Source organism: Orcinus orca, chromosome 9 (genome assembly GCF_937001465.1).
Source record: "Orcinus orca chromosome 9, mOrcOrc1.1, whole genome shotgun sequence".
NCBI lineage: Eukaryota > Metazoa > Chordata > Mammalia > Artiodactyla > Delphinidae > Orcinus > Orcinus orca.
Genome location: NC_064567.1, coordinates 87,479,670 through 87,505,398, shown reverse-complemented (window position 1 = coordinate 87,505,398; position 25,729 = coordinate 87,479,670). Strand labels below are relative to the sequence as shown.

The window sequence follows — 25,729 nt, the reverse complement described above, 5'->3', positions numbered from 1 at the left end:
CCTTTTTTTAATTGCTTCCTTCTCCCTTATTACTCTAAAATCTGGTTGTCCTTTAAGGCTCAATCCTCCCCATTATTAGTCTCCACGAATCTTGGATATAACCATTAATTCCTGATTTCCTATTCCTAGCCATCTACAAGATATATATCTATTCAAATACCTGCCATCACTACAAAAATCAAACTGAATCTTTTTCACACATCTTCTTCCATTCCATTTTTTATTAGTACCCTTTTCTCCCAGTGCTCTTTTTAATCGTTCTTTTCTCTAGTCTATTACATTTGCTCACCCAGTCTTCTGTGCCTCCCCAGTGTTTCAGATTCACTCTTCCTCAATTTCTGTGGCCCCCACCACGATCTTCATCATCTGAATAATTTCCAACAATCAACAACTCTTCCAGCTTATCACTATCAAGTTCTGAGTACTTTGTCTCCAAACAATGGAAGAAATCTTGAGTGTTAAGCATTTCTCCCCCCAGACTATGGCAACTATTCTTTCAAAATATAATGAATTCAAATTCATTCATTTAACATACTTATTGCGCATATACTATTCCCTAGATACTGTTCTAAGTGCTGGGGAATGAGCAGTGAACAAAATTAAGCTGCCCTTCCTTCTAGAGTAATGAAAACAAAACCAAAAATAAACAAATGGGACCTAATGAAACTTAAAAGCTTTTGCACAGCAAAGGAAACCATAAACAAGGCAAAAAGACAACCCTCAGGATGGGAGAAAATTAAGTTGCCCTTAAGACACCTCAAATGAGCTATGACAATCTAATATAATCAAGGGTATCTTAGAATAGTTTTCTTAAGTAACTGCCTTGGATTAGAAATTTGTGTATTCTCATTACCTTGCCAAGAACTAGTCCTTTTTAAGGATCAGTGGAAAGCTATGATGATTTTCAAATGACTTGAATTAAAATTCTTGATCAGTCACTCTTTAGCTATGTGACCCTCAGTCTCTCTAGGCTTCTCAAGAAAAATGGGTAAAAGATCTACCTGCAGAGTTGCTGTGCAGAGAAAATAAGATATGTAAATACACTGTAGATACTCATTTATGGATGTCAGTGTTGTGCCTCTTAGAATTAAAGCTATGAAGTTTATATTTTCCAATCCAAAGATAATTTAATCAATTCCAGTCAATATATCGTTGGCTACCAAGGACATACAAATGGTGAAAGAACACGTGAAAGAACAAATGGTTAAAGAATATATCTGTTTAAAATATTTAATTTTGGGCTTCCCTGGTGGCGCAGTGGTTAAGAATCCACCTGCCAATGAAGGGGACATGGGTTCAAGCCCTGGTCCGGGAAGATCCCACGTGCTGCAGAGTAACTAAGCCAATGTGCCACAACTACTGAGCCTGCGTTCTAGAGCCCGCGAGCCACAACTACTGAAGCCCATACACCTAGAGCCCGTGCTCCACAACAAGCGAAGCCACTGCAATGGGAAGCCCACGCACCGCAACAAAGAGTAGCCCCCACTCGGCGCAACTGGAGAAAGTCCATGCGCAGCAACAAAGACACAACACAGCCAAAAAATAAATAAATAATAAATAAATAAATACATTTAAAAATTTACTATCAAATCTTAAGTCTAAAATAAGAGTACTTTAATTTCTAAGTATCTAACAACCTACAAAGTCAGCAAGAGACCAAAATGAATAAAAAAAGGAAAAATACTTTCCATGTTTAAACCGTTTACTTTTATGGAATTTTTCCCAGTCCTTTGATCCCAGGGCTTACAGTATTCAAAGATCAGCTTCCCCCTCTTCATATGTTAATATAAAAACAAAAACCAAAACCTAGAAATGGAGGACTGGTGTATTACTACTAGAGAGTTGAAACTTAGAGAAAAAGTCTATGCATCTTACTCAAAAATGAATTATGGCACTAACAGATCTAAGTCTCTATTAGAAAAGCTTTTAGAGGCATATAATCACTGAGAAATTTTACAATAAAGAAAAAAATAAAATGTCAAGAATGAAGTTGGTAGATACAACGAGTTCTATAGTGGCCAGTATATTTGCTATAAGACAGGGTGCACCCACTTTCACTTTCAAACTTCATTGTAAAGACCTTTATGTGAAGAGATTAAATGAAAAATAATCCACATGTACTGAGCTGACCAGCCACTCTTATAAAAGTCATTTGAACATGAAGAAGGAAGTTGCTGTGTGAAATCAGGGACCGAATTAGAAATACTTTTGCCCAAATCCATAATGAACAACTTACTTCAATCTATAAGAAGCATAAAACTGAAACTTCTTCTAAGTGATAGTTTAGGCTATACCAGCAGAATGTCTTCCGAAATCTCCACCATGACTCTAGATTAAATTTAAATGATAAATATCACAGCTTCTCAGATACTCTCAAAGTAAATACACAACAAAAGAACTTTCGTGTTTTGGCACAACCACACCACATCCATAAAATCTGCCAGTTTTAACACGAAATTAAAAAATCATGCAGTTACTACATTAATGTATAACTAAAAAGTTACTACTAACATAGAGCAACTAGGTTACAACATACCAAACAACTACAGGCTGAAATTTGAAAATGAAACAAACTGATCCCAGGTATATTGGACAACACAATCATCAGCTATTTCCCTTAGGAAATATGTGCAAGATCAGCAAGCCAAAATTAGTAGCTACCATGATGCTTCCACATAGAGGGCATTCAACTATCTGCCACTAAATAAATCTAATATATAATACTATCAGAGTTAGAAAGGTCCTAAAGAAGAGTACAATTTAAATCTCACAAGATAACAAAGGCTATTGGATCTTAACATATCAATGTATCTGTTAAATTCTAGAGACAAATGAAATCTGTCATTTCATCTAGGTAGGGTCATATAAACCCCATTGGACAAACCTGAGTCTAATTTTGAAAGAACATTTTTAAATCTACAAGATACTAAATGAAAAAAGAAAGTTACAGAATGCAGTTAAGATCCATCCTGTTTTGGATTAAACATTGAAATCAGGATTTATATACAAAAAATAGGGACTAGAAGTTTGAGTTCATCAAAGTCAGTCATTTAACATGGAGAATCACGAAAAAATTATATATAAATATATATTATTATAAAGACTGTATTTTTAATTTATAATATCATTCATCAATATTTTGGTGTCAAGCCGAAATATTTTTTGAATATGGCTCCCCTAATTCGTATTCTGGGTTCTCGTTCTTGTAGAAACCATATCTATAATGTATTACCTATGGTTTTTGGTTTTAGATTATTCCAAGGTAAGAAATCACCTAGACACTTGTGCAGCCGTGTGAATGTAGACTTCCTTCTAGATTTTTTCTTATTTTTCCCCATAATCTTTTTTTTTTTTTTTGCGGTACGCGGGCCTCTCACTGTTGTGGCCTCTCCCGTTGCGGAGCACAGGCTCCGGACGCGCAGGCTCAGCGGCCATGGCTCACGGGCCCAGCCGCTTCGCGACATGTGGGATCTTCCCGGACCGGGGCACGAACCGGTGTCCCCTGCATCGGCAGGCGGACTCTCAACCACTGCGCCACCAGGGAAGCCCCCCCATAATCTTTTAGTTGCCTTACCAATACCTAACTTGACAATTTTCTTCAGCAATTAATTTGCCTTTATCAAGTTTTCCAAAGCATTTAACTTAGTTTTCATTTAAACAACTCTCTCTTCACATTCACTTATCTCTGTTTTATGTAATACCTAACTAATATAAACACGAGACAAGTACAATGGGATTAGCCAATTTGGGAACAAACATGACTATTGTGAACATTCAACTCAACTAGTGGCAGCAGCACAGAGTAGTTTATTTACATCATTCAACATGTAATGGGCATCCGTAGTTTTTACAGAAGGAATATTAATCCTGAAGGTTGGTTAAATGAAGGTTAAAGAAACTTCTACAGCATCTACATAAAACACCAAAAGAAAAATACAGAAATTAGAAACAGTCATCACCTCAGCATAAGAGAGAAGCTAAGGATGGGAGTCAGAGACTCACTTTTTTCCTGAAACAACTATAGCAGCAACAACTTATAGAGCTTACCAAGATTTTATACGTATTAACTCATAGAATTTCAAAACAACTCTATATCAACTATATTCCAATTAATAAAAAAGACTCTATAAGATAGGCTCTATTATTATGTTCATTTTGCAGATCAAGAACCTAAGGCACAGGTAAGTAACTTGCCCAAGGTCACATAGGAGTACAACTTAGTTTGAATGCAGTCAAATTAAAGCAGCGTGGTTTGAGAGTTTCTACTCTTCACCCCTCTGCAATACTGCCTCTAAAGAAGTACTGAGTTCTTTTAATAAGCATATATTAATTACCTTCATAATCTTAACAATTTTAAGGAGTAAATAAGCATGTCCTAATATATCACTCCCCAAGGGTAATTTTTCAGTGGCTCTTCCATAAAAGCCACTCTTTTATCCTGGCATTCAAGACTCACCACAACTTGATCCCAATTGGTACTGCTATAATTCCAATCCAAGACTCTTCTAGAAACCAAGAGATCATCTTGAATTGGGATACAGAAAAGCACAAAATATAGAGTCTGACACATGACACTGCACAAAGACCAGTATTTCCTCATTTAGAGAATCCAGAAGCCTGGCTTCTCAAGAGAAGAGTCAGCATGGTTTCAGCATGGAAAAGTATAAAGCACCAAGCATCAGGATCTAAATTTTAATTCTTGATCAACCATAATCTAATATGATCTTGGGAAAATTATTTAACCTCCCTGGGGCTGAGTCTACCTGTAATATAAAAGAGCTAAAATAGTGTAAAAATCAGCTGAGACTAGTACTCAAATGCAAATTCAAGGCCCCTCCAGATGTGATTATGTAGGTCTGGAATGGGGCCCAAGAATGTTCATTTTAATAAGCACTCCATGTAAATGATACATGTGGTCCCTGGGCCACAATAAGAATATTTAAACAAAAGATCTCACAAGTCAATTATAACTCTAGTTTCTTAACTTTAGTCAATAGGGTGCTACTTTACATGTCCAGATTGGGGGTCTGGGCCTAAAAGAAAATCCTCTAATTCATCATGGGACTTGTTTTTGCACCTTTCCCTCTATACTTTTTTAAAACAACGGGCTAAGATTTGGTAATGCTACAAATTGAACTTTCCTTCTCTTAAGATACAGTTGGATACGGTTGATTCAAATGAGTTTTAAGTCAACAAAGCACCTGTAGAATGCTACAAATCCACTGTATCATTTTGTTAATCCTCACTATTCTCAAATATGATCATCTTAATTTTTCTCAGAAGGGAATTTAAGTTTTACAGAATAAAATCTCCACTAAGTATTCACAACACTTTTCTTCTACCAGTCCCTCTGAAAATTTCCCAAGAAATTAAATTAATAATTTTCATTCAATATGTTACCCAGGACCTGAATCAGTATAACATTCAAATTATCATCCAAATTCACTACCAATATTTTGCTATCAATGAAAGGAAATATGCCAAATTGATAAAAGTGTCATCACAATGTAATTAAAGTCTGAATATGTGTTTTGTTTCTTGTCCCTTTCTTGTTCTTCTGAACTTCTTTACAATGAGTATGTATTTCTTTCATTACAAGGTTCCAAAAATCATACACTGCTTTGACCTAAGGGTTATAGATGTTTGATGCTCTGCTGTATTACCAGCTTACCAACCCCTTTTTAAAAAGCATTGACTTGTGTATATGGGAAAAAAGAACCTGTCTCAATGATTTCAGGAAAAAATATTTTAACTTTAAAAAAATTACTTAAAGAATTTTTTTAATGGAAGAAGGGAAATAGCACCACAATTAAAATATGTATTTTTAGCCTTGTGTTAGAAATCAAACTGCTAGCATTAGTAACAAATCATAAACCTAAACAACTGTTAAAGGCTCATTTAGCAATAATTCTAAAAACTGAATGAGGAATTGGAACTACATCATTTAAAATTTTTTTTAACAATCTAAGTACTTAATTTCTGTGTTCTGAATTTCAAATTAGGCTAGATTCAAGAAACTATTTTAAATCCCATTTGTGTGGAAAACCGTGCAGGAATACTATTGATACTATCTAAATTATCTACACTTTTCTTCCTTAAAATTCATTTATTTGTTGTGATTACAAAAGCAACCTATATGCGTTACAGAAAAACCAAAATGGAAAAAGAAACTCCCACAATACCAATTACCCAGAAACAAACCGCTGCTAAAAACCTTGGTAAATGTGCAGTTACCATAGTAAAAACTTATTCAGGTAAGAATCATCAATAGACACTAAATCTAAGAGAGGAAAGTCTCATGAGGAACAGGATATTTACACAATTTCAAAATATCTCCCCACAAATTACTTAATAATGGCAAAATGAGAAACAGTAACTATACAATGGAGAAACTCCTCAATACCTTTACCAAGCAATCAAAATGAACATACTGGTAGTGGGCAAACATCAAGTGCCTCCAGATGAGAGAAAAACACATATTACTTATCTAGTGTTCCAGCCCAAAGTGTAAAATCTGAATTTAATTATGAAGAAAACTTAGACAAACCCAAATTGAGAGGAACTGAATAAATATCTAGCCTACCAATGTTATGACAAAAGACTGAGGAACTCTCTTTCAGACTACAGGAAACTAAAGAGACCTAAGAACTAAATGCAATCTACGATCCTGGATTAGCTACTGTACCAGAAAAATATACTAATAAAGGGCATAATTGGGACAACCGATGAAAATGGAATATGGACAATAATCTAGAGAAAAGTATTACACGCATGCTATATTTCCTGAATTTAACCACTCTGGTTACCTAAGAAAAGATGCTTGTTCTTAGGAAATGCATACTTAAGTATTAAGGGCTCTAAGAGGGCATGATGTATGCAATATACTCTCAAATGGTTCAGAATTTTTTTTATATACGTACAGAGAGAACAGTATGTAGTGACAAAATGTTAAAAATCAGGGGATCTGGGTGAAGGATATAAGGCAAGTTTATACCATTCATGAAACTTGTCTGGAAGTTTGAAATTATTACAAAATAAAAAATTAACACCTAAAAAAACCCGTTTTTTGGAAACATTGGTCAACATTCATATATATTTTTATATATATATATATATATACCATATTTGCATTTTTAAGCTAAAAAATAGGATCATCATTTGATATTATTTAGTTTTAGAGGCCCTCCAAGGTATATCTGAGTATCTGTGGGAAAAAGGCAATTATTTTCAGATGAATTAGAGGTGTTTTTCTTTTGCTCTCCATACAAGGAAACTACTCCCCCCCACACACACACACACTCATACCTTAAATACTCACCCCACTACCATCTCCTTAACCAGTCACAGCTAATTAGAGGGATCAAGATGGAGAATACTGGTTCTCTGACACCTTGCCAATTCCTGTAAGGCCCAACTGTACTTTTTCAAATAAGTTCTGTGAGATTTCCCTACAGCCTTATAACAAATCTTTTACTTTAGCTACTTGGAGCTGATTTCTGTTCCTTGCATCCAAACAAATCCTAAAACAGTAGGCTTTTGAGAAATAGAAACAAATGGTGCAAGGGAAACAGCAGCTACTCAAATTAGTCTTTTGTCTGTGCCTCAAAAATAGTGTTTAGGTAGGGGTTTAATGCTAAAATGTAATAAAGCTGTGTCAAATTCAACCAATTATGCAGCTTCATTTAAAGAGAAAAGCAAATAATTCCAAAAGGAACAATCTTACTTTCTCAAGAAGAATTACTATGTATCAGACCAACCGCAGACCCTACTGCCCGGCCATCAATTTATGGCTACCAAAGTATCTTCCCATCTTGAGACTCCCCTGGTGGGGCGGGGTTAAGAATTCGCCTGCCAAAGCAGGGTACACAGGTTCCATCCCTGGTCCAGGAAGATCCCACATGCTGCGTAGCAACTAAGCCCATTTGCCCCAACTACTGAGCCTGTGCTCTAGAACCCACGAGCCACAACTACTGAGCCCACGTACACCTACAGCCCGTGCTCCACAACAAGAGAAGCCACCACAATGAGAAGTGCACACACAGCAATGGAGAGTAGAGAAAGCCCACACATAACAAAGAAGACCCAACGCACCAAAAACAAGTAAATGAATTAATTTTTTAAAAATGTTTAATCATCTTTTGCCACATGATTAAAGATGAAATGGGTTTTCAAATTCCTGAAACTTGTCTTTCTTTAAATGACATACAAAATAAGAGGAATGCAAGAGGTCTCTCTGTAAAATCAAAAATAGAAACTATGACCTCATTATTAGTCTGTGATATAAGAAAAAGTATTAGAAGGGCTTATCTTTCTCACAGATAGTCTCCTGATATGTGAACTTTTGAAAAAACAAACCTGTGTTTTCCGGACAGTATCTTAAGTGATAATGGTTAATTTCCACCACATTCCTCACTTTTTGCCAAAAACCATTTTGACACTAGGCTTTACCTAATTCTTACACCAAACGGTGAGAAAAATGGAAAACATATAGCTCTAAAGTTTAAACTTATTTAGTTTAAATTAATTTATCATGGAAAATTTTGTTAAAGTCTTTAAATAAAAATGTTTTAAGTACTTTTTGAAAATAAAACTCAAAAAAGATTTTTAAAAGTTTTTAATTTTCTGGTCTCAGATAAAATGTTAGATAACATAATTATGTGAACTTGAAATTATCTTATAAATACCACAAACCAAAACTAACTCAATCCCACTGTTATATTACTTAGCTTCTGCCACAGGCTCAGACCTTAAATGGTGCACCCGTGTTGGTTATAACACAGGTGTGATTACTCAATATTATCTTTCTCAATAATAAACCTCAGGACCAAGAATGTTTATACGTTTGGATTAACTCTAAACTGCTCGATCATCTAAGAGTTAGTAGAAAATTATCTCTTCTCCAGTTGTATAAAGAAAGCTGTACTTATCATTTTGTATCTCATGTTGACCTGTATATAGGTCCTTCCTTAAACCCAGATTTCACATTTGAGATAGTTTTAAAACGCAAAAATAGGTATTTTAATTTAAAATGATTGACAAGTAATTATTTACTCATTAAATTATAAATTATTTACTCATTAAAAAGCACAATGTCTGTTTTGATGGCATCTTAATGCAACACACCAAAGAAGACATCTGTGACTGACCTGTTGCATGGAAAATGTCCAACGTCCCTAAAAGCTTAAATAGTTTTGATAAATAACCAAATGAGATTTTCAACAAAGGTATAAAATTTACCTAACAATATTAACATGGCTTTCCTACACAATTTAAAATAAAATTTGATTTATGAGCTATCCACAAGAACTGAACTGATATCAAGCAAAAATACATATCAAGTAAAATATAAAACTATCTTCTTGATTCTGATTTAAGTAAAAAGCGTTCTGGTTACCAATGGTTAATAAAAACCTCTCATATTCTTAAAGATACAAGTAAGATCTCATTAACCTAGCCTGAGTCACTACCATTTGATTTTTACTGTGGCACTCATCATAAGTGCTCACAATAACAGAAAACAATTTCTTTTGGTCAACTCCTACCTCTTTACAAAATACTCATCCTTAAATTGCAATGGCAAGACTGTTACCATTAAATACTGTCTACTTCAAAACTTTAGTGCACTAAAAACAATTTTCAACCAAAATATTGCTCTTCCATATTAAATAAATTTTTAGGTAATACAAAAGTATTTTTTCGTTCAATATTAAGGAAAAAGGGTGGGATAGGGAGGGTGGGAGGGAGGGAGACGCAAGAGGGAAGAGATATGGGAACATATGTATATGTATAACTGATTCACTTTGTTATAAAGCAGAAACTAACACACCATTGTAAAGCAATTATACCCCAATGAAGATGTTAAAAAAAAATATTAAGGAAAAAAATGAGGCTACTCCCAACATTATTATAAAAGAGGCAGTAAAAAAGAGATAATAAGCCACTCCAATTTTAAACCCAGCCTACAAACTGAATAACATTTACACAGCAATATCTCAAATAGTATCTGTCTTGTTATTTTGCCAGTCAACACAAAAAATAATTTTATCACAAAGTAAAAATAATTCTATATTCAACATTAAAAAGTAAATCTCACAGAATACATGTATTTAACATTTATTCTCACACGTGACAAGGAACAGTCCCTGATCACCCTGAATATCTGAGATGTAAATGTGTTCACTTAACAAAAGCTTTAAATTGAACAAAAAATTGGGCACCTACTATCTGCTAAGAATGAATCCTTTGGAGATAGAAACTATTTTATATATTATTAAAATATTTAAAAAAAAATAAACATAATGTCTCTTAAGAAGATTCCATACTAATATTCCTTAAGCAGTCTTTTGATAGCCCTTCAAAGTCCTGTTGATTTTATACAATACTTTAAACACACAATGGTAGTATACATTTTAAGTCCCAGTAGTAACTTCCAGAAAAGAAGAGCTGTTAGGATTTATAAAATACATTTTAAAAAATAAAACCATAACCTTCTTTAAGAGTTTGATGCATAAAAATGGGCCATATTATTCTTAGAAATAAGAAACCAATTTAATAAGTTCTAATTTCACTAAGACCACTACAGTATATATTGAGAGGAAGAGTTTCTCCTAACTTATTAATTGGCTTTTTGCCTCACTTCCTCATTTTTAGATTCAAGAAATCCTAGAGCTTACTGCGGTATATGTGGTAAAAATTCTCCGGCTGGAAGCAGTGAGGAAAACAGACGAGGCAAAATTGTAGAAGAGTTATCAGAGACCTAAAGACTTGAAGAGAAATGAGAAGTCCTGTAAAAGTTCTAAACTTAAATTGAGATCGAAGGGGTCCTGTAACTTATACTGACAACAAAAGGGAAGCATGATCAAAATGTGGTCTCTAAAATTTGCTCTCCAATTACATTATGATCTTCTACAAATCCACTTAAACAGATAAACAACTAATCCCTCAAATTCAGCTATTCTAAGAACAAAGACCATTTGACTAGTTTTGCCCCAAGGCACCAAATGTTTCAAAACTCTCTGGGAACAAAAATTATGCCTCACCTTTTAATAAATTTGCCTTGACAATCCAAAACATAGTCAATTGGGGTATACATGAATAAAAAGCAAACATTTACAACCATGTTATTTATAAAGTACAATATACAAAAAATAAATAAAAAGCCAGACTCACTTTATAGGAACCAAAAACATATCAATACAAACAAAAAGAAACAAACCACAAAGCAATGAAGCAGGCCAGTATGAAGAAAGCTCGTACGAGTGAAGGCAGCTTTTCTTATAATTTCTAACTTGATATTGTTTGTTTGAAGCCAAATAAATCCAAATGCCTTATAAGTCTAGACGTGATCAAGGTCAAGATCAACAAAAACGTGTATAAACAGTGTTCCCTCCTCTGGCTATATAAATCAAGTTTTCCCAAGAGTATACTAATTACCTACATTAGATAGTAAGTTTAAAGTACCAACCTTCTGAACCACAGATCTTAACCACTTAGTCTATAAAATAAATGTACAATCTTTACACAGCAGTTAGGAATCTGAATTATATGATCAGTCAGAGCATATGACAAATGAGTACTGACCCCGAGTCCCTACACAAACTTTTCCACCACCCACCAACACTTCATCTTATAAAATATTTCAAAGATTCTAAGTAAAGTTGTATGCTCAGTCTTCCATGATAAAACTCCCTAAGCCGGTAACTTCTACTATTATTTTGTAAATTACAAATTTTTCATCAGTCTAATTCATATATGAACTTCATAAATCTCTTATTCCACTGTAAGTATTTTAGAGCAGAATTTACAATGAAATAAGAGAATCACGAAAGGGTGTATCCTCTCCAACCTTTTTAAGTACTACTGGATTGAAAGGCACTCATCTTCCAGTTGCTCCACAATCAGAATGGTCATTAAATGCCATTAATAGCCCACTCTTAGCTCACTGCTTACTTCAGGCCAAAAAAGATCAACTTCCCACTACAGAGATGAATTCTAATCATTCACACTTTAAAAAATAAAGTTAAATGACGTCATTTAATTTTCTGCCCCAATCTGTAAGATTTTGAAAATAGCATAAAATGGATTCAAAACCCTGTTATGATATGGCTTTTATTTAAAGTCTATTAAAACAGACTAAATTCCACATCCCATAATGGGTAAATAAACGGGCATGTTTGGGAAGGAAAAATATCAAGAGCTAGAGCCTTACTTTTTTACTTACATAATTATAACAGAATGCTGTAAGACAACTGTAAGGGAGCAAAGCATGCAGCTCCACTTTATCAAATACACAAGTTACAAAATTCCTCAGGAATGCTTAAATATATGGGAAAAATGGATGCCAAATATAATAGAAGGACAAGCATCTCCACACCCAGTGAAGTAACAGGTTTAGGCTTGTTTGTACAGCTCCCTAAAAATCTGAAAGATTACAAAAACCAAAATTCACAAAATTGGTCAAAAGTTGGATGGGAAACGTTCCACTCTAGACTAAAATGCCTAATCACACAAAAGAGGTTGTACTTACACACTTACTAAACATTTTAATTTACTTTGGCTTATTGAATAAAAGACGCTTTGGATTAAACCAAACAAAAACTATTATTTGCCCCTAAGTAACTTTTTTTATTATGTAAGAGCACCTGGCCTCACTATTGAAATTTCTATTAAAAACACCTGAGTGTTTTTATTTTTTCAAAAGTGGTGTCATTTTATTTGCCTCTCAGGAAAAAGCCATAAAATTAATCAACTAAGACACAGCATTGTAATTTGCAGTAAAATCAACACATCTCTGTAAACGGTTTGGGGAAGAAAAAAAGCCCAGCCTTTTCATGTAAACATAATAAGCCTGTAATATGCTGCAGACAAACGCACTGCAAGGGGTGTGGAGGACCCGAGCTGATTAGATTACCACAACATCAGCCTGGGGCCGCCATTTTTAGAATCTGTAAAGGACAAAAGAGGGAAATTTCACTTTTTACTGCCCATCTCGGAGATTAAAGGAAAAAATGGACTGTTTTCCAATTAGGTATTGATGTCTCCACCCCAGAGTTGAATGCACCTCACTTAATTCTCTTCAAGGTCTCCAGAACTCCAAACACCTTACGTTATTCACATGTCTAAAAAGGGGGGAAACAGGCAAAACGGGGTTTACTCTATAGCCACTCTAGCGATTTCCCTTTGCCTTGAAACTGCATCGTTCTTAAGACAGAGTCTAGCAAGAACGGATCTCAACGGAGCTAAGGCCGGTGGAAGAGAGCCCTCCGGATTTGTTTTCTCTCTCCCCCTCCCCCGTTTAGCACAGTGAACCGTTTGTTTCTCTTCTGTGTCTGCTGCCACAGTGTTCGTGCCAATCCCTTGGTCAAAATCAGCTTCCCTGAAATGTGCCATATTGTGGCTTCTAAGCCTCCGCTACAGTAAAGGACGGCGATAATGCAAGAGGAGGGGGGGAGGAGACTGAGAAGGCTGGGTACTGGGGTGACCACCTCAGGGGCGGTTTTACCCTCTCCTGGAGAGGATGAAGAGCTGTCTCGTTCTCCCACAAAGGGAGATACCCAGGGCGTTCTTTCCACCCCCTTCGTATTTATGAGAAAATTAAACCTGAGACTGCCAGGCAAGAAATGGAAGCAGCAGAAGAAAATGGGGCCTAGACGGGTTCCCAGCACCTGAACGACATGCGGTAGAGGACAGGGAGAGCTGGCAGCTCCTGGGACCACTTCAACACAAACCCTACTAACAGTCACAAGCCTCCCTCCTCACACAAGCGGCCCTAACCCGCAGCCAGCGAGGAGCGCGCCCCCTCCCTAACTCCCACTCTCAAGGGGGTTTAACTGCCAATTTCCCATTCCCCAACCCTAAAACCCGCCATAATGTTCCCTTTCTAGGGACAGAGAAGATAAAGGATAAATTCGATTCAAACAACCAACGTCTTGCCCCCGCCAAGACACCTGAGAGCCAACGTCGACCCCCCCCCGCCGGAAAGATAAAGATGCGAAAGCCCCCTACCCCTGGAAACACACGTCCCTCCACCCCGCAAACCCCATGAACTCCCAAGGAGACGACAGGCACTGACCTGTGATGTTCACACACCAGACACCCGAACCCCGTTATTTGCTCGACCCTCAAGGAGTCTGTCCACACCTCCGCGGTCGGACGACCCCCCGACAGCAGCCACTGCGGACTCAGGACCCGGCTCCACACACCCCCTCCCCAAACAGCAGCGCGCAGCCTCTTCACCAGCAACCGAGGAGTAGGGGAGGGGGCACCGAGAAAGTCAACAGGAACGCAGAGGCGACGGCGAGGCTGCTCAAGAGTGTCTATGCCCCCTCTGTTGCCGCTCCCGAACTCAGGTACCGTCTCGGACTCGGCCCCCTGCGCCCGCTCAGTGTCACTGCCTCTCGCTCTGGGAAAATGGCGGCTGACGGCGGCGGCGGCCGCGGCGGCGGCGGCGGCGGCGGCGGCGGCGGCGGCGGCGGCGAGTGCACGGGGCCCGCCCGCCCCGCTCCGCAGGGGCAGAGGGGGAGGGGACGAAGCTGTCCGCCGCCATTTTGCTTGTGGGCTGCCGCCCGCCGTTCCCTCTCCACCGCGGCTAGAAGACAGCCAACTGGAGGCAGAGCGGTGGACAGAATCGCCGTCTATTTCACAAGAGATGCATTCAACAATTCACCGAAGGTTTGGGAAAGTTTCGGTATTTGATGGGATTGGTTCTTTATCCCCTTTCCCTGAGTAGCTCTCAAATCTGGATATCGGTGAGCTGGGGCGCGCCACTGCTGGGTGGAAGGATAATGATTGGAGGCCCTGGAAAGACACCCCACCCCATGCACTTTCTCCCACTCCCAAAACCACCTCAGCCCTGGTCTGCCCTTCTCCCTCCCCCTCCTCAGTCTAGCCTCCAGCGCGGGATGAACTCGGTTGGGGTGTCACTCGACGCCCACTAGGGGCTGAGGCGGTTCCAGTGCGCAGGCTCCGAGCACCGGATAAAAGCGGAGCTGGCGAGTCCAGCGCCGTCTCGATGGAGGAGCGAGAAACGGAAGAGGTCGGGGGGAGAAGCAGCAGGAAAAATACAGCCACCGTCAGCGCCGCCTCCCTGCCACCGTGTATCGGGGTAAAAAGCTGCCGTTGCCGTCGGTGCAGTTGCCGTCTGTGCCTCCTACTTTGGCCCCGGGGAAGGATTTCCCCGCCGGCGGGACAATGTGCGGGGAGGGGAGCGGGAACTCCTTTATGCGGCGGTGATTAAACGGGGGAGGGTCAGAGAGACGGTTATCTCGAAGAACAAAGGGGCAAGCCAAAGAATAAAGGGTTTCCCCAGTAAAATAACACGGTGATTGCGGCTCCTGTTTTCGGGGTCTTTCCCCGTAATGGCGGTTTCCGTCTTCTAGCTCCACAGCCTCCCGGAGCCCTTGGTAAGCGGAGTCGGGAGAGGCAGAGGCGGTCCGTGCAGCCAATCAGTGCCCGAGGTGTTCTGTTGGGCGTGTCGTGATTGGCTAGCGGTGACCTCATGCTGCAGCAGCGGGCGGGGCCAGAGCCGTCGGGGGAGGCTGTTGCGGAGAGAGAGCAGTGACGATGGTGTTCATTGCTGCCGCGGCCGGTGTGGAACCCAAGCGGTGGCGAAGGGAATCTCAAGGCTTTTCCTTGACTATTTTCTCCTGTCCCTGCGGGAGGTGAGGGCCCCGGCTCGGCCTCTGCGAAACTTCGGGGTGCTGGCGTGGACGAGGAGACACCAATTTTCCCATGACTTTAGTAACTGCGTCAGGGCAAGATGGCGCTGGGTCTCCTTGGGGCGCGGGGGGAGACGCACGTCCACCGCCGCCGCAGCGCATGTGACCGGGCTGCATTCCTGTGGGGTTTGGCTCAGACCCAGGTTGGGGCGGGGGAGGGGAAAGGGCTGGGGCGGAGGAGACTGTGGTGCGGTCGGCGTCGGCCGCCTGAAGAGGAAGAGTTGACTGTTGAGGGCGCTTCGCTTCCCCCATACTGCTTATAAGAGCCGCAGCTCTCAGGGAGAAACCCCCGGAGGGACACTCCTTAGGGGGTGTGACGGCTGTTGGTGGAGGGGAAGGTTTGGCGCCGTATTTTCTTACCTGCCTTTCTCCTTGCGAGGTGTATTTACTTAAGGTGGCTGGTCCCTAATGTGGGAATCGGAATCAACCGTGAGTCCCGAAGGGCCACTGGACTGAGTAAAAAGGAGAGTCTAGTTCCTGGGCCACAGCGCCGAGGAGTATCGATTATTTTCTGAGAAAACGTAAAGTTTCTCAGATCCGAATGGCAAAATATTCCCTAAGTTTGGAAACAAGTGTAAAAGGCGTGATAATACCCAGGAACACTTTTAGTTACCTAAAAGAAGAAACCAAGGAGTGTATCATCTGAAATTTGAGGGGCCCTCTTCAAACTTGTCTTTTCCGTCTGTATTTACTTTCTTCCCGTTTCTTCCCTATCTGTATATTCTACAAGAATGTGAAATCTTATCAGTGGATTTGTTTTTTTAATTTAGACGTGATTAGTAATACAGAATAAAAGTTGCCAGTGTTGTACATGAAGTCGTAAGGCTGTTTTCAATACTCTTAGTCTTCTGTTTTTCTGTCGCCCTCTTACTGCGGTTTTTAAAAATAAAAGATGAAATTATAATCAGTTTTGGTAAATACTATTAAGATTCCTGCACCAGTATGAAATATTAAAGCGTACCTCTATAAATCACTTTTGTACAAGTATGAATTTTAATTTTAGTATTTGGAACCTTGGTAGGTGAAGATTTCCAGCAGCTCAGAAGTTCTTATGGTCGATATTGGCAGATTGAGTAAGAAAGACTAATTTTGTTTTTGTCTTTTCCCACTTAGCCAAACTAATAGCCATTAACTGAACTAGAGAAGATTTAAAAGGGCTTCTCTCCTTGGGTGGTGTTGAGTGAGAGCTGGGAGTTATTCAACAAAGACTTTTCCACCTAACTCCTGACTTGCTTTTTGACTGAATACCTATATTTGGTGCTTGGAGGAAATGCTTGTTGGACCTGAAAAGATGAGTTAACCTGGAGTCAAGGTTGCACTATTTCCTTTAGTCTTAGTTGTAGACTTGGTAGTTTGAAAACAACATTGAATTTTTAATATTTATTTTAAGTACTACAAAGATTTTAAAGTTCAAAACTTTTTTGTGTGTTCTATGAATATAAATTGGGCATTTTACCTATAAGAATTCTTGAATAATTTCAGGGGTCTATTATGTGTAAGTAACGACTCCCTTACCCTTATAGCAATTTTCTTACGGCTTAGAAAAGAGGAACTAAATATGAAGTCAGTAGATTTAAAGGCAATTTTCAGAAGGTTTTAACTTCACTGTGCCTTAATAAGGAAGAGAGGCCATATTGCAAGCTAATGGAAACAAATCCTTGTTTTGTTTTGTACTTTTAAGTAGCTTAGGTTCTCATTGTTCCTAATTGCCAAACCCATGAACCTCTTGAGCTCTAATTTTTCTTTACTTTCCTGTGGCATTTAAAATACTACTTGCAGTTACTTCTTGTCTTTGTCTATCTTCTTGCATTATATTAATGTGTTCTCCCTAGACAATTTCCTTTGTGCCTGTTCTCTAATGAAACACCCAAATTTTCATCTCAGAGCTGCAGATGCAGTGCTTAGGTTTACCAGGGGCCACAGGCTTCCTGAATTCATAAAAATATTATGCTTGGTACTTTATTCCAAACTGTAAAATCAACAACAACAACAAAAAAAAACCCGTCTTTTGATCACCACAGTTTTGAGAAGAGGTAGAGGGTTGATGAGGCTCAGTGGCAGAGTTTCCTCCCCTTTCACAGTGAGATGGGGTGGGGAGGCAGCTGATGGGACAGCCATAGTGCTGCCCCGCGAAAGGGTGGGAAGACAACTGGCCTTAGTATTTTTCAACATCCATATTTCTCACATCTAGCAGACATTTTAACCTACAAACTTCAACAGTATACAAACACCGGTTGTTATCTGGGTTTACAGTTCCTTGATGTATTTGGGGTTTATCAAGTTATGTAGTACTGCTTGCTCTGATACTAGAGGATCCAATAAGTTTTGCCCTTGTATTTTTGTCACTTTTTCTCTTGTCATTTACGTGTCACCGTGCCAGCCACTAGTAGCTACATGTGTTTTATGTATTATAAGGTTGGCATTCCAGTAATAGGGCTTATTAAAATTGTATGTAAAATGAAGCTCTGCGGTAAATCAAATTTGGGCTTTTGGCATAAACATTGATAACCCTTTTGTCTGCTCTTAAAGTTTTGGGGGTGGATTTTTAAATAGTCATTGTCTATCTTTTGACATACTTGCTGAAACAATTCAAAGTAAAAAAAAAATATTCAGAATTACATGTGACTTTCACTGGATTTTGTTTTTATATAAAACTTTCCTTTGCCCCACCCCACCCCTGACTTTAATGGCCTTTAAATGTAGAATGAAAAGATTTATATCTGAGAACTGTTTGAGTTGAAACCATTAAATATACCTTAAAATGTTATGGTTAAACAGCATTACAGCCTGCTTAGTTTAACTTCCTGAAAGAAAATGCCATCTCTCGTTCTTGCTGGGCGAGGTGTTAACACTAAACCTAAAATGCATATTTGCAAATGGTGGTCAAAAAAATTTTCCAGGGTGTGGATACCTTGAGTCAACTTGATTATTTTTAAGGAGAGGTAATAAGTTTGTTCCTAAATATCTAAAAACCATTTTGGAAATTACCTGCCCTCTGCCATCCAAAAAGAATCAGGTCCATAGTCTCTTCACTGTTGACGTTTAGTTCAAGTTTGAAACATCTCTAAGTACGGGATTTCACCTGGAAACTAGAAAAACTAATAGTATTCTGCTTCTGCCTAAATGAAGCAGATAGGAAGTAGCAAAAACAGATTTCACCATTCTCTGGAGTGGTCCAAGAAAAGTATTTTATGCCATCTTGTCCTTCAGTGCTTATGTTTGCCATAAACTCTGCATACTTAAATGCTTATCTTGCACTTGTATTTCTTACAAAAGAAAAGTGGGTATGGGGGGTTTTTGTTTCTCTTTTATTGTATGCACGCCACAAAACAGAAAAGGCCATGGTCAACATTGTCTTTTTGAGGTACAGAATATACCTTCAGTAAACAACTATCTTTTATATAGTGCTGGTCCTAATAAATTGGTTATGGACCCAGGGTAAATGGTATTTCATACAACTGAAAGCAAGTTAAATTATGTAGCAATTTATTCCTAGAGATTATTATCACTTTAATATTTTTTTGGTGTCACTTTAATATTTTTTATCCTCAAAAGTATTTACTTTTAAAGGTACCCCTCCCAAAGTATAATAGTATTTGTGTCTTAGACTTAAAACTATATTCTTGTTTTCCCTCTCCAGTTTCTTTGTTCTTGGGACAGATTGGAACTCTAGCTCTAATTTCAGTCAAATAATTTGCATTCCTACCATATTTAAGATACCTGGAACATAATTCTTAGCTGTTAACATTTTTCAGTTAGGTTGACAAGATAAACTACTCAGTAGTTTACAAAAATCCTTTGAAAAATTAGATGGCTGAGAGGAGATATTCTGCCCATAACATCAGAGGTCAAGGGTTCACTTGTGCCAGCTATAGACTTTAAATGTCTAAAAGTTAACTAGTTCCCTTTCCCCACAGCCTTTTAAGTAAGTTTTATCTTATGGAATAAGAAAAGACTATATGCAGTTATTTGCATTTATAACATTTTGTGAAGTCTTGTATTCTTATATGCTCCAGGCGTGGGTGGTCTTATATAACCTATAGCAGTTGATGCCTTAGAATATAACTTTTTAAAATACCATGGTTCCCTGGTGGCGCAGTGGTTGAGAGTCCGCCTGCCGATGCAGGGGACGCCGGTTCGTGCCCCGGTCCGGGAAGATCCCACATGCTGCTGGGCATGGGCCCGTGAGCCATGGCCGCTGAGCCTGCGTGTCCGGAGCCTGTGCTCCGCAACGGGAGAGGCCACAACAGTGAGAGACCCGCGTACCGCAAAAACAAAAAACAAAAAACCATGGTTTATATGCTAATACCCTTTGCTAGTTGCTACTCCTGTCTTTCCTGTTTTCATTAGTTGCTTTCCTCTGCTTCTTAATTGTTGCTATTTCCCAGTGTTGTGACCCCATCCACTTTTTCACCAATTATATTAATCAGTTCCCACACCTTTACCTATTGATGACTCCAGAATTTATCATCTCTGAACTCAGTTGGAACTACTAAATATCTTACCTGTCCCTTAGGTACTTCAAACTAAACAAATTCAAAACTGAGCTATTTTTGCTTTTAAACTTCTCCTTTTGTTTCTCTTTTTTATTTTATTACTTTTTGTTCTCCCCTTCTAGGTTAACTTACATAGTCAAACATCTTTCCAAACAATTTTTTTTGCTTAAAACACTCAGTTCATCACATTTGAGGATCAAGCTGGAACACAACCTATGATATGCAGGTTTGTTCATTTGTCTCCTGCTTATGAGCCTCATGGGTCACCACTAAAGTTAAAATGACCCAAGTCTACATAGCTGCTCTTTTTATCTCCAGAAAATGAGACATTCCCTTTTCTTTGTTAATTCTGTATCTATCACACTGTCATGTTCATGTTCCTCTTTTCTGTTAGTTTATGAGATATTGGTAGACGGTGTCTCATCTTTGTAGCTAAAGTGCAAAGTTCCTGGCATGTACTAGGCACTCAGTTTTGTTGTACACATAACGTAATATGCTTTGATGGTAAATGCCTGAAAATTTCGTGATAGCATGTGTTTTTGTTAATAGCAACTCAGTTGGATATACAAATGGTTGCAAAATGCTCTGGTTGATTCCATACCATTATGTTACAGAACTTTGGGTTTGTTTCCCCCGCCCCATTTAACACCTATTTTGCCAGTGGTGTTAGCCCTCTAATCTGGTTTCTGCCACCTGGTTCTCTTCACTTAAATATTTGTACCTGTTACTAATTCTACTCTATTAATTTATAACCTAGTTTGGGATTAAGCCACGTAGGTATTTACTGTAAGCATTCAGCCAGGAACCCAAGTTAACAGGTAATGTGCTTCGTAGAAGAAATCGAATTTTTGAACTAGGAGGCAAAATGTTTGTGGATTTCAGTAATGGATGGGGTGGGGACAGTGAAACTGTATTTGCCGTCAGCACGGCTTTATGTGCAAAGGCATAGAACAGGAATAGAAAAAACATGTTCTAAGTATAAGAAACCCGTTTGACTAGTCTTGCATGAAGTACATTGAAGAGATGAGACAGGAAAAGAAGCTGGATTAAAACCAGATGATTTCATTATTTTTTTAAAATCTAGAGTCCTTTTGCCAATGAAGCTCAAGCCATTTATTCTCTCTTTTTTTTTCCTCTTTTATTTTGAGGAAGTAGTCTCAAAGAGGGAAATGACTGGCTTAAGTCTCACAGTAGGTTTGGCACCCAGATATTGCTAAAACGTCAACTCAGGTCTTGATGTTTTCACTTTTATGCTGAGAATCCATGTAGCACAGGCAACCTGTGTTTATACCTATATAGCAAAAGCCAGAACTTATCATTTTCTTGCTACATCAGGAAATACGTCTTTTTTTTCTTTTTGGCTGTGCCACGCAGCTTGTGGGATCTTGGTTCCCCAACCAGGGATTGAACCTGGGCCCGTGGCAGTGAGAGCGCAGACTCCTAACCACTGGACTGCCAGGGAATTCCCTGGAAACATACCTTGATTCCTTATTTCCTTATTAAAATGCTAGGCTCCCAAAAACTTAACTAAAATGCTTCAAATTTCAGGATAGCATTTTTGTTCATGTTTGTACATCTTAAATTCATTATGCCCATGCAAAATTCATTTTTAATGGCTTTTAGAACATGTGTGAACATTTTGGCAGTCAGAAGAAATGATAGAATTTAAGGGTTTTTTTAGGTGACGTGTAAGCCCTCGTTTCAGCACGTAAGGTATTGTTAAATATGGTACTGTATTGGTCTTACAGCTGTTTCTGAAGGTTGTTCTGCTACCTTGAAGAATGAGCCCTCCAAGGCTCCAACAGTTGCACATTTTGAAAAAAACAGCTTGACTTACACTGCTTGTATATCAAGGGTCTGATTTGTAGTTTGTGCTTAAAACTGTTTTGTTTTGTTAGAGGCTAACATTTTAGATACCAAAGTCATAATTGTAAATGTCCATAGATAGCTAAACGTCAGAAGACGTTAAGAATGAATACCATTTATACAGTCATCCCTTGGTATCCGTGGGGCAAGGATATGGAGGGACAATTGTACTTAATGTATGTCAGCTGAGCTTGCGTTACCTTTGCCTTATGGTTAGTTTTTAGTGATAGACTTAATTTTGATTTAGGCTTTTAACAAATGAGGAAATTAATATCCATCAAGATCACTTGGTTTTACGGACTTTATTTTCCTAGGTATGATCAAATTTGATATTTTCTTTTTTCCTTCATTTTTATATGAATCCAGTCACCTAATCAATGCTTATGTTAAATAAGTCATTCGTGTTTGTTTTCAGTACTTTATGTATCCTGTGTCTTGCTCTCCTAGGTGATCATTAACATAGAGTAGGCACCTAATTTTTGGTTCCCGTTCTTACTGGCTCCCCCTTTTTTCCACCCCTATACTCTACAGACTTCCCTCTTGATTAATAACTATACAATTTTATATATATATATATATAAAAACAATGTATACTCTTCATATATATGTGTATCAAAGTGTTTTTGTTATCCTTACCTCTGTAGGCAGTAATTAGTTCTATTTAACAAATCAAACTTTGGTATTATTGAAGCCCTCAGCCTCTGTAAAGATGACCAGAGGTTAGCATAGTTAAATTGAGGGGGAGATTAAGACTTCCTTAAACTTTACTCATATTAAGCTACAAAGTAAACTGACCTTGAATTGCAGTTAGGTAGTAGATTACTTCCTAATTCATAGCCTTAGGTCCAAATAGCCTTCTCTGAAATTAAAAACAAAACAGAAAACATTGGAAGTAGTAGAGGTTTATGTCATGAAAATCAAAATTTCATGATTATGAGACTTTAATAGCTGTGGCATAGTTATTTCTCTGTATACCTGCCTTTTTTCTATCAGCCAAATGGTCATTATCAAATTATGTTCAAGGATAAGGACTAAATTCTGAGAGGAGTTTAATCGGAGGCCAAGTTCAAAGTGTAATTTTTTTAAGGTAAACTCTTTAAACACATGGTTAAGTTTTCTGTACCAGGTGCTTAGTAAAATCATTTATTTGTGGAAGAGAAGCAGATGCTTGGTTTTCTATGCATAAACTCCCCCAGCCCTTGCCATCATGTATTCCAAAAATAATAGTAATAAACAATATTAGGTTATGTCTTCCATTTTTAAAACTGTGAAACAAGTCATATGTTCCCCTTGGAATAAATTTTCGATTTGTAAATAAACTGAAATCGTTTTTCCTTGTAATGCATTTTTGTGAAATAACTATAATTTGTGTGAAAATTAAAATATAATCATTGTGAAATATAAATTAGCAAAGTAAAATGAAGGAACCAGATTACAAAATCAAGTTATGAGGTAAGGCTTAAGAAGATGGGAAGAGGACAGTTAAGCATTCATATATACATTTTTAATCTCTTTGGAAAGGAATTCTCATTGTAAAGAATATCTTCATAGCAGTCATAAAATTTGGTATTTTAGAACTCAATAATTACAGCCAGACCAGCAAAGTTCTTAAAACTTGGGGCCCCAGAATGTTCAGGTGAAGGTACATGTGTACGGTACTGGTCCTGTTTAGATTGAGGGTGTAGGAAGAGTTTTGACATCACAGGCTATTTTGACTTAAAGCATGAACTTGAAAGTAGTTTCATTTTTTAGAGGTTGATTATTCATTCCCTTGCAGCCTCTCCCTCTCACTGGCAGAACTTATTTCCTTGCTTGCTCATTCTGTTACTATGCATCAAAGAGGCATTGTGTACCAGAAGTCTTTAAGCTACTTGCAAGAAAGGTACTTATAAGAACCGGGTACTTGTTAATCATAATAAACAGTCTGTCGAGGTGCATGGGTAACTCCCTGATGTATTAGTAGCAGTCAGCAACTAGATAGCTTACCAAAAAGCGCGTTATATTAGTTCCTTCTAAATCAAGGACTTCTGCTTCATAATCTAGGTCTTGTGTCTCATACGAGCCTTTATAACATAGAATGGTTAAGGTGGGAAAGGCTCACACTTTATATATCCCTGGAATACAGAGCCATTGTTTTGACTTCAAGGATTTAGGACAAATCGAACAATGTGTGTCCATAGATATCTGAGATATGAGTCAACAAAGCTAAATAATTATTCTGTAGGGTTTTTTTGGTAGAATGTAGCAATCCAGTATGTAGGAGAGGCAAACTAAAAAGAAATAGTTGGCAGGATTTTAGACCTAATCAAATACCTTGGTTCCTAGACTTTGGGATTTCTTGAATGAATCAAATGATAAATATGGAAACCAATATAGTTACTATTTTTAGTTCTCTAAACAGCAACACCATATCCTTGGTTTTAAAAAAACGGGTGTTAACAGCAAATAAGGACATAGTCTCTTAATTAAAAAAATTAAATTATTTTGAAAAACCTGCTACATTGTTCTTATTTTCCTGTGGAATAATGAAAAATTATCCAAAATTCATTTTAGATTGTTATTTGTGAATCATTCATGTATCTCAACTCTCATTTTAATTGTGACAAGTCAGTCTTAGACGAATGTAAGAGGCTTATAAATTTTCAGCAGAATCTGTTTAAATGAGGATATGTCCATGAATACAGCCATTAAAATTATTTTTAAAGAATCATTTCAGGGCATCACATACTACAAAGAAATGGTAACAAAAATATGAAAAACAGATTACAATTTGTAGGGCTTTTGTATATTGTGTTTGCTTTGATAGAAATGGGGGTAAAGGAAGTAAAGTACAGTGGTTTCACTGGTTCTCTCTGGGTTGTAGGCATACAGATGGATTTTCTACAACAGACAAGTATTACCAGAAAGCATTTTTTTCAAAGTTGTTCTAGTTTGTAATGATAAGGCAAAATGCTTGGATATTATTTTTTATAATGGGATGCAAACAGTATGGTTGGTCTACAACTTGTCAGAACCCAGGAACCATCCTCAATTCTTTAATACTTTGTGTCTGTTATGTCCCTAAGTAATGTCCATTCTGAGTTTTTATTTCTTGGTCTGACCCCCCTTGTCTTCATGACCATTGCCACTACTTTAGTTCAGGCCTGGCATAGAGTAGTCAGTCGCCCTGAATATTTGCCAAATAAATGAGTCTAACTATGTGGTGATGTAGCTTACTCTGCTTTAATCTTGCCCTTTCTAATCCATCTGTCATCCTTCAAAGTGATTTTACTAAAATGTGAGTCTGATCTTACTTGAAATGCTTTTAATGGAGTCCATGCTTCTTAGAGTGGCATAAAGGAAGGCCCTCTGATTTGTTGTCTCCTGCCTTTTTTTCCAATCAGAGATCCAGTTGCTGCTCCTTTTGCTTCGACCCACATTACTGCTTTCAGTTCCCTAAACTTACCTTGCTCTCTCAGACCTCCTTTCTTTTTGTTATTACCTTTTCATGGAATCCCCTTACTCTCCCCCTTGTGAATGCATCCTTCAGTTCAAATGTTTTTCCTCTTTGAAGCTTTCTCTGGTGCTCTTCCAAGAAGTCTACTGTTATTTATAATTCCATGTACCTTTTACTTAGTTCTGTTATAGCAGTTTGTTGTATTGGGTTGGCCA

At 38.0% G+C, this 25,729-nt stretch overlaps 2 protein-coding genes across 7 annotated transcripts in view; one reads left to right on the top strand and one right to left on the bottom strand.

The window, feature by feature from the left end:
- The window catches only part of KMT2E (lysine methyltransferase 2E (inactive)), a 98,398-nt gene extending 84,189 nt beyond the window's left edge, over positions 1-14,209 (bottom strand). The window contains 1 exon segment of the mRNA XM_004263372.4: positions 14,072-14,209. The gene's annotated coding sequence lies outside the window, so the exon portion shown is untranslated.
- A 328-nt stretch (positions 14,210-14,537) lies between these two features.
- The window catches only part of LOC117203713 (uncharacterized), a 1,186,790-nt gene continuing 1,175,598 nt past the window's right edge, over positions 14,538-25,729 (top strand). For 3 of the 6 annotated variants that reach the window (XM_049714809.1, XM_049714808.1, XM_033439428.2), the window contains exons 1-2: positions 14,538-15,103; positions 15,378-15,659. In XM_049714809.1, coding sequence (XP_049570766.1) covers positions 15,011-15,103; positions 15,378-15,659 — 375 coding nt within the window. In that variant the 5' untranslated portion in view covers positions 14,538-15,010. Of the gene's footprint in view, positions 15,104-15,377; positions 16,527-25,729 lie in introns of those variants that run through there. The other 3 variants (XR_007479220.1, XM_033439402.2, XR_004486599.2) reach the window with 3 other exon arrangements.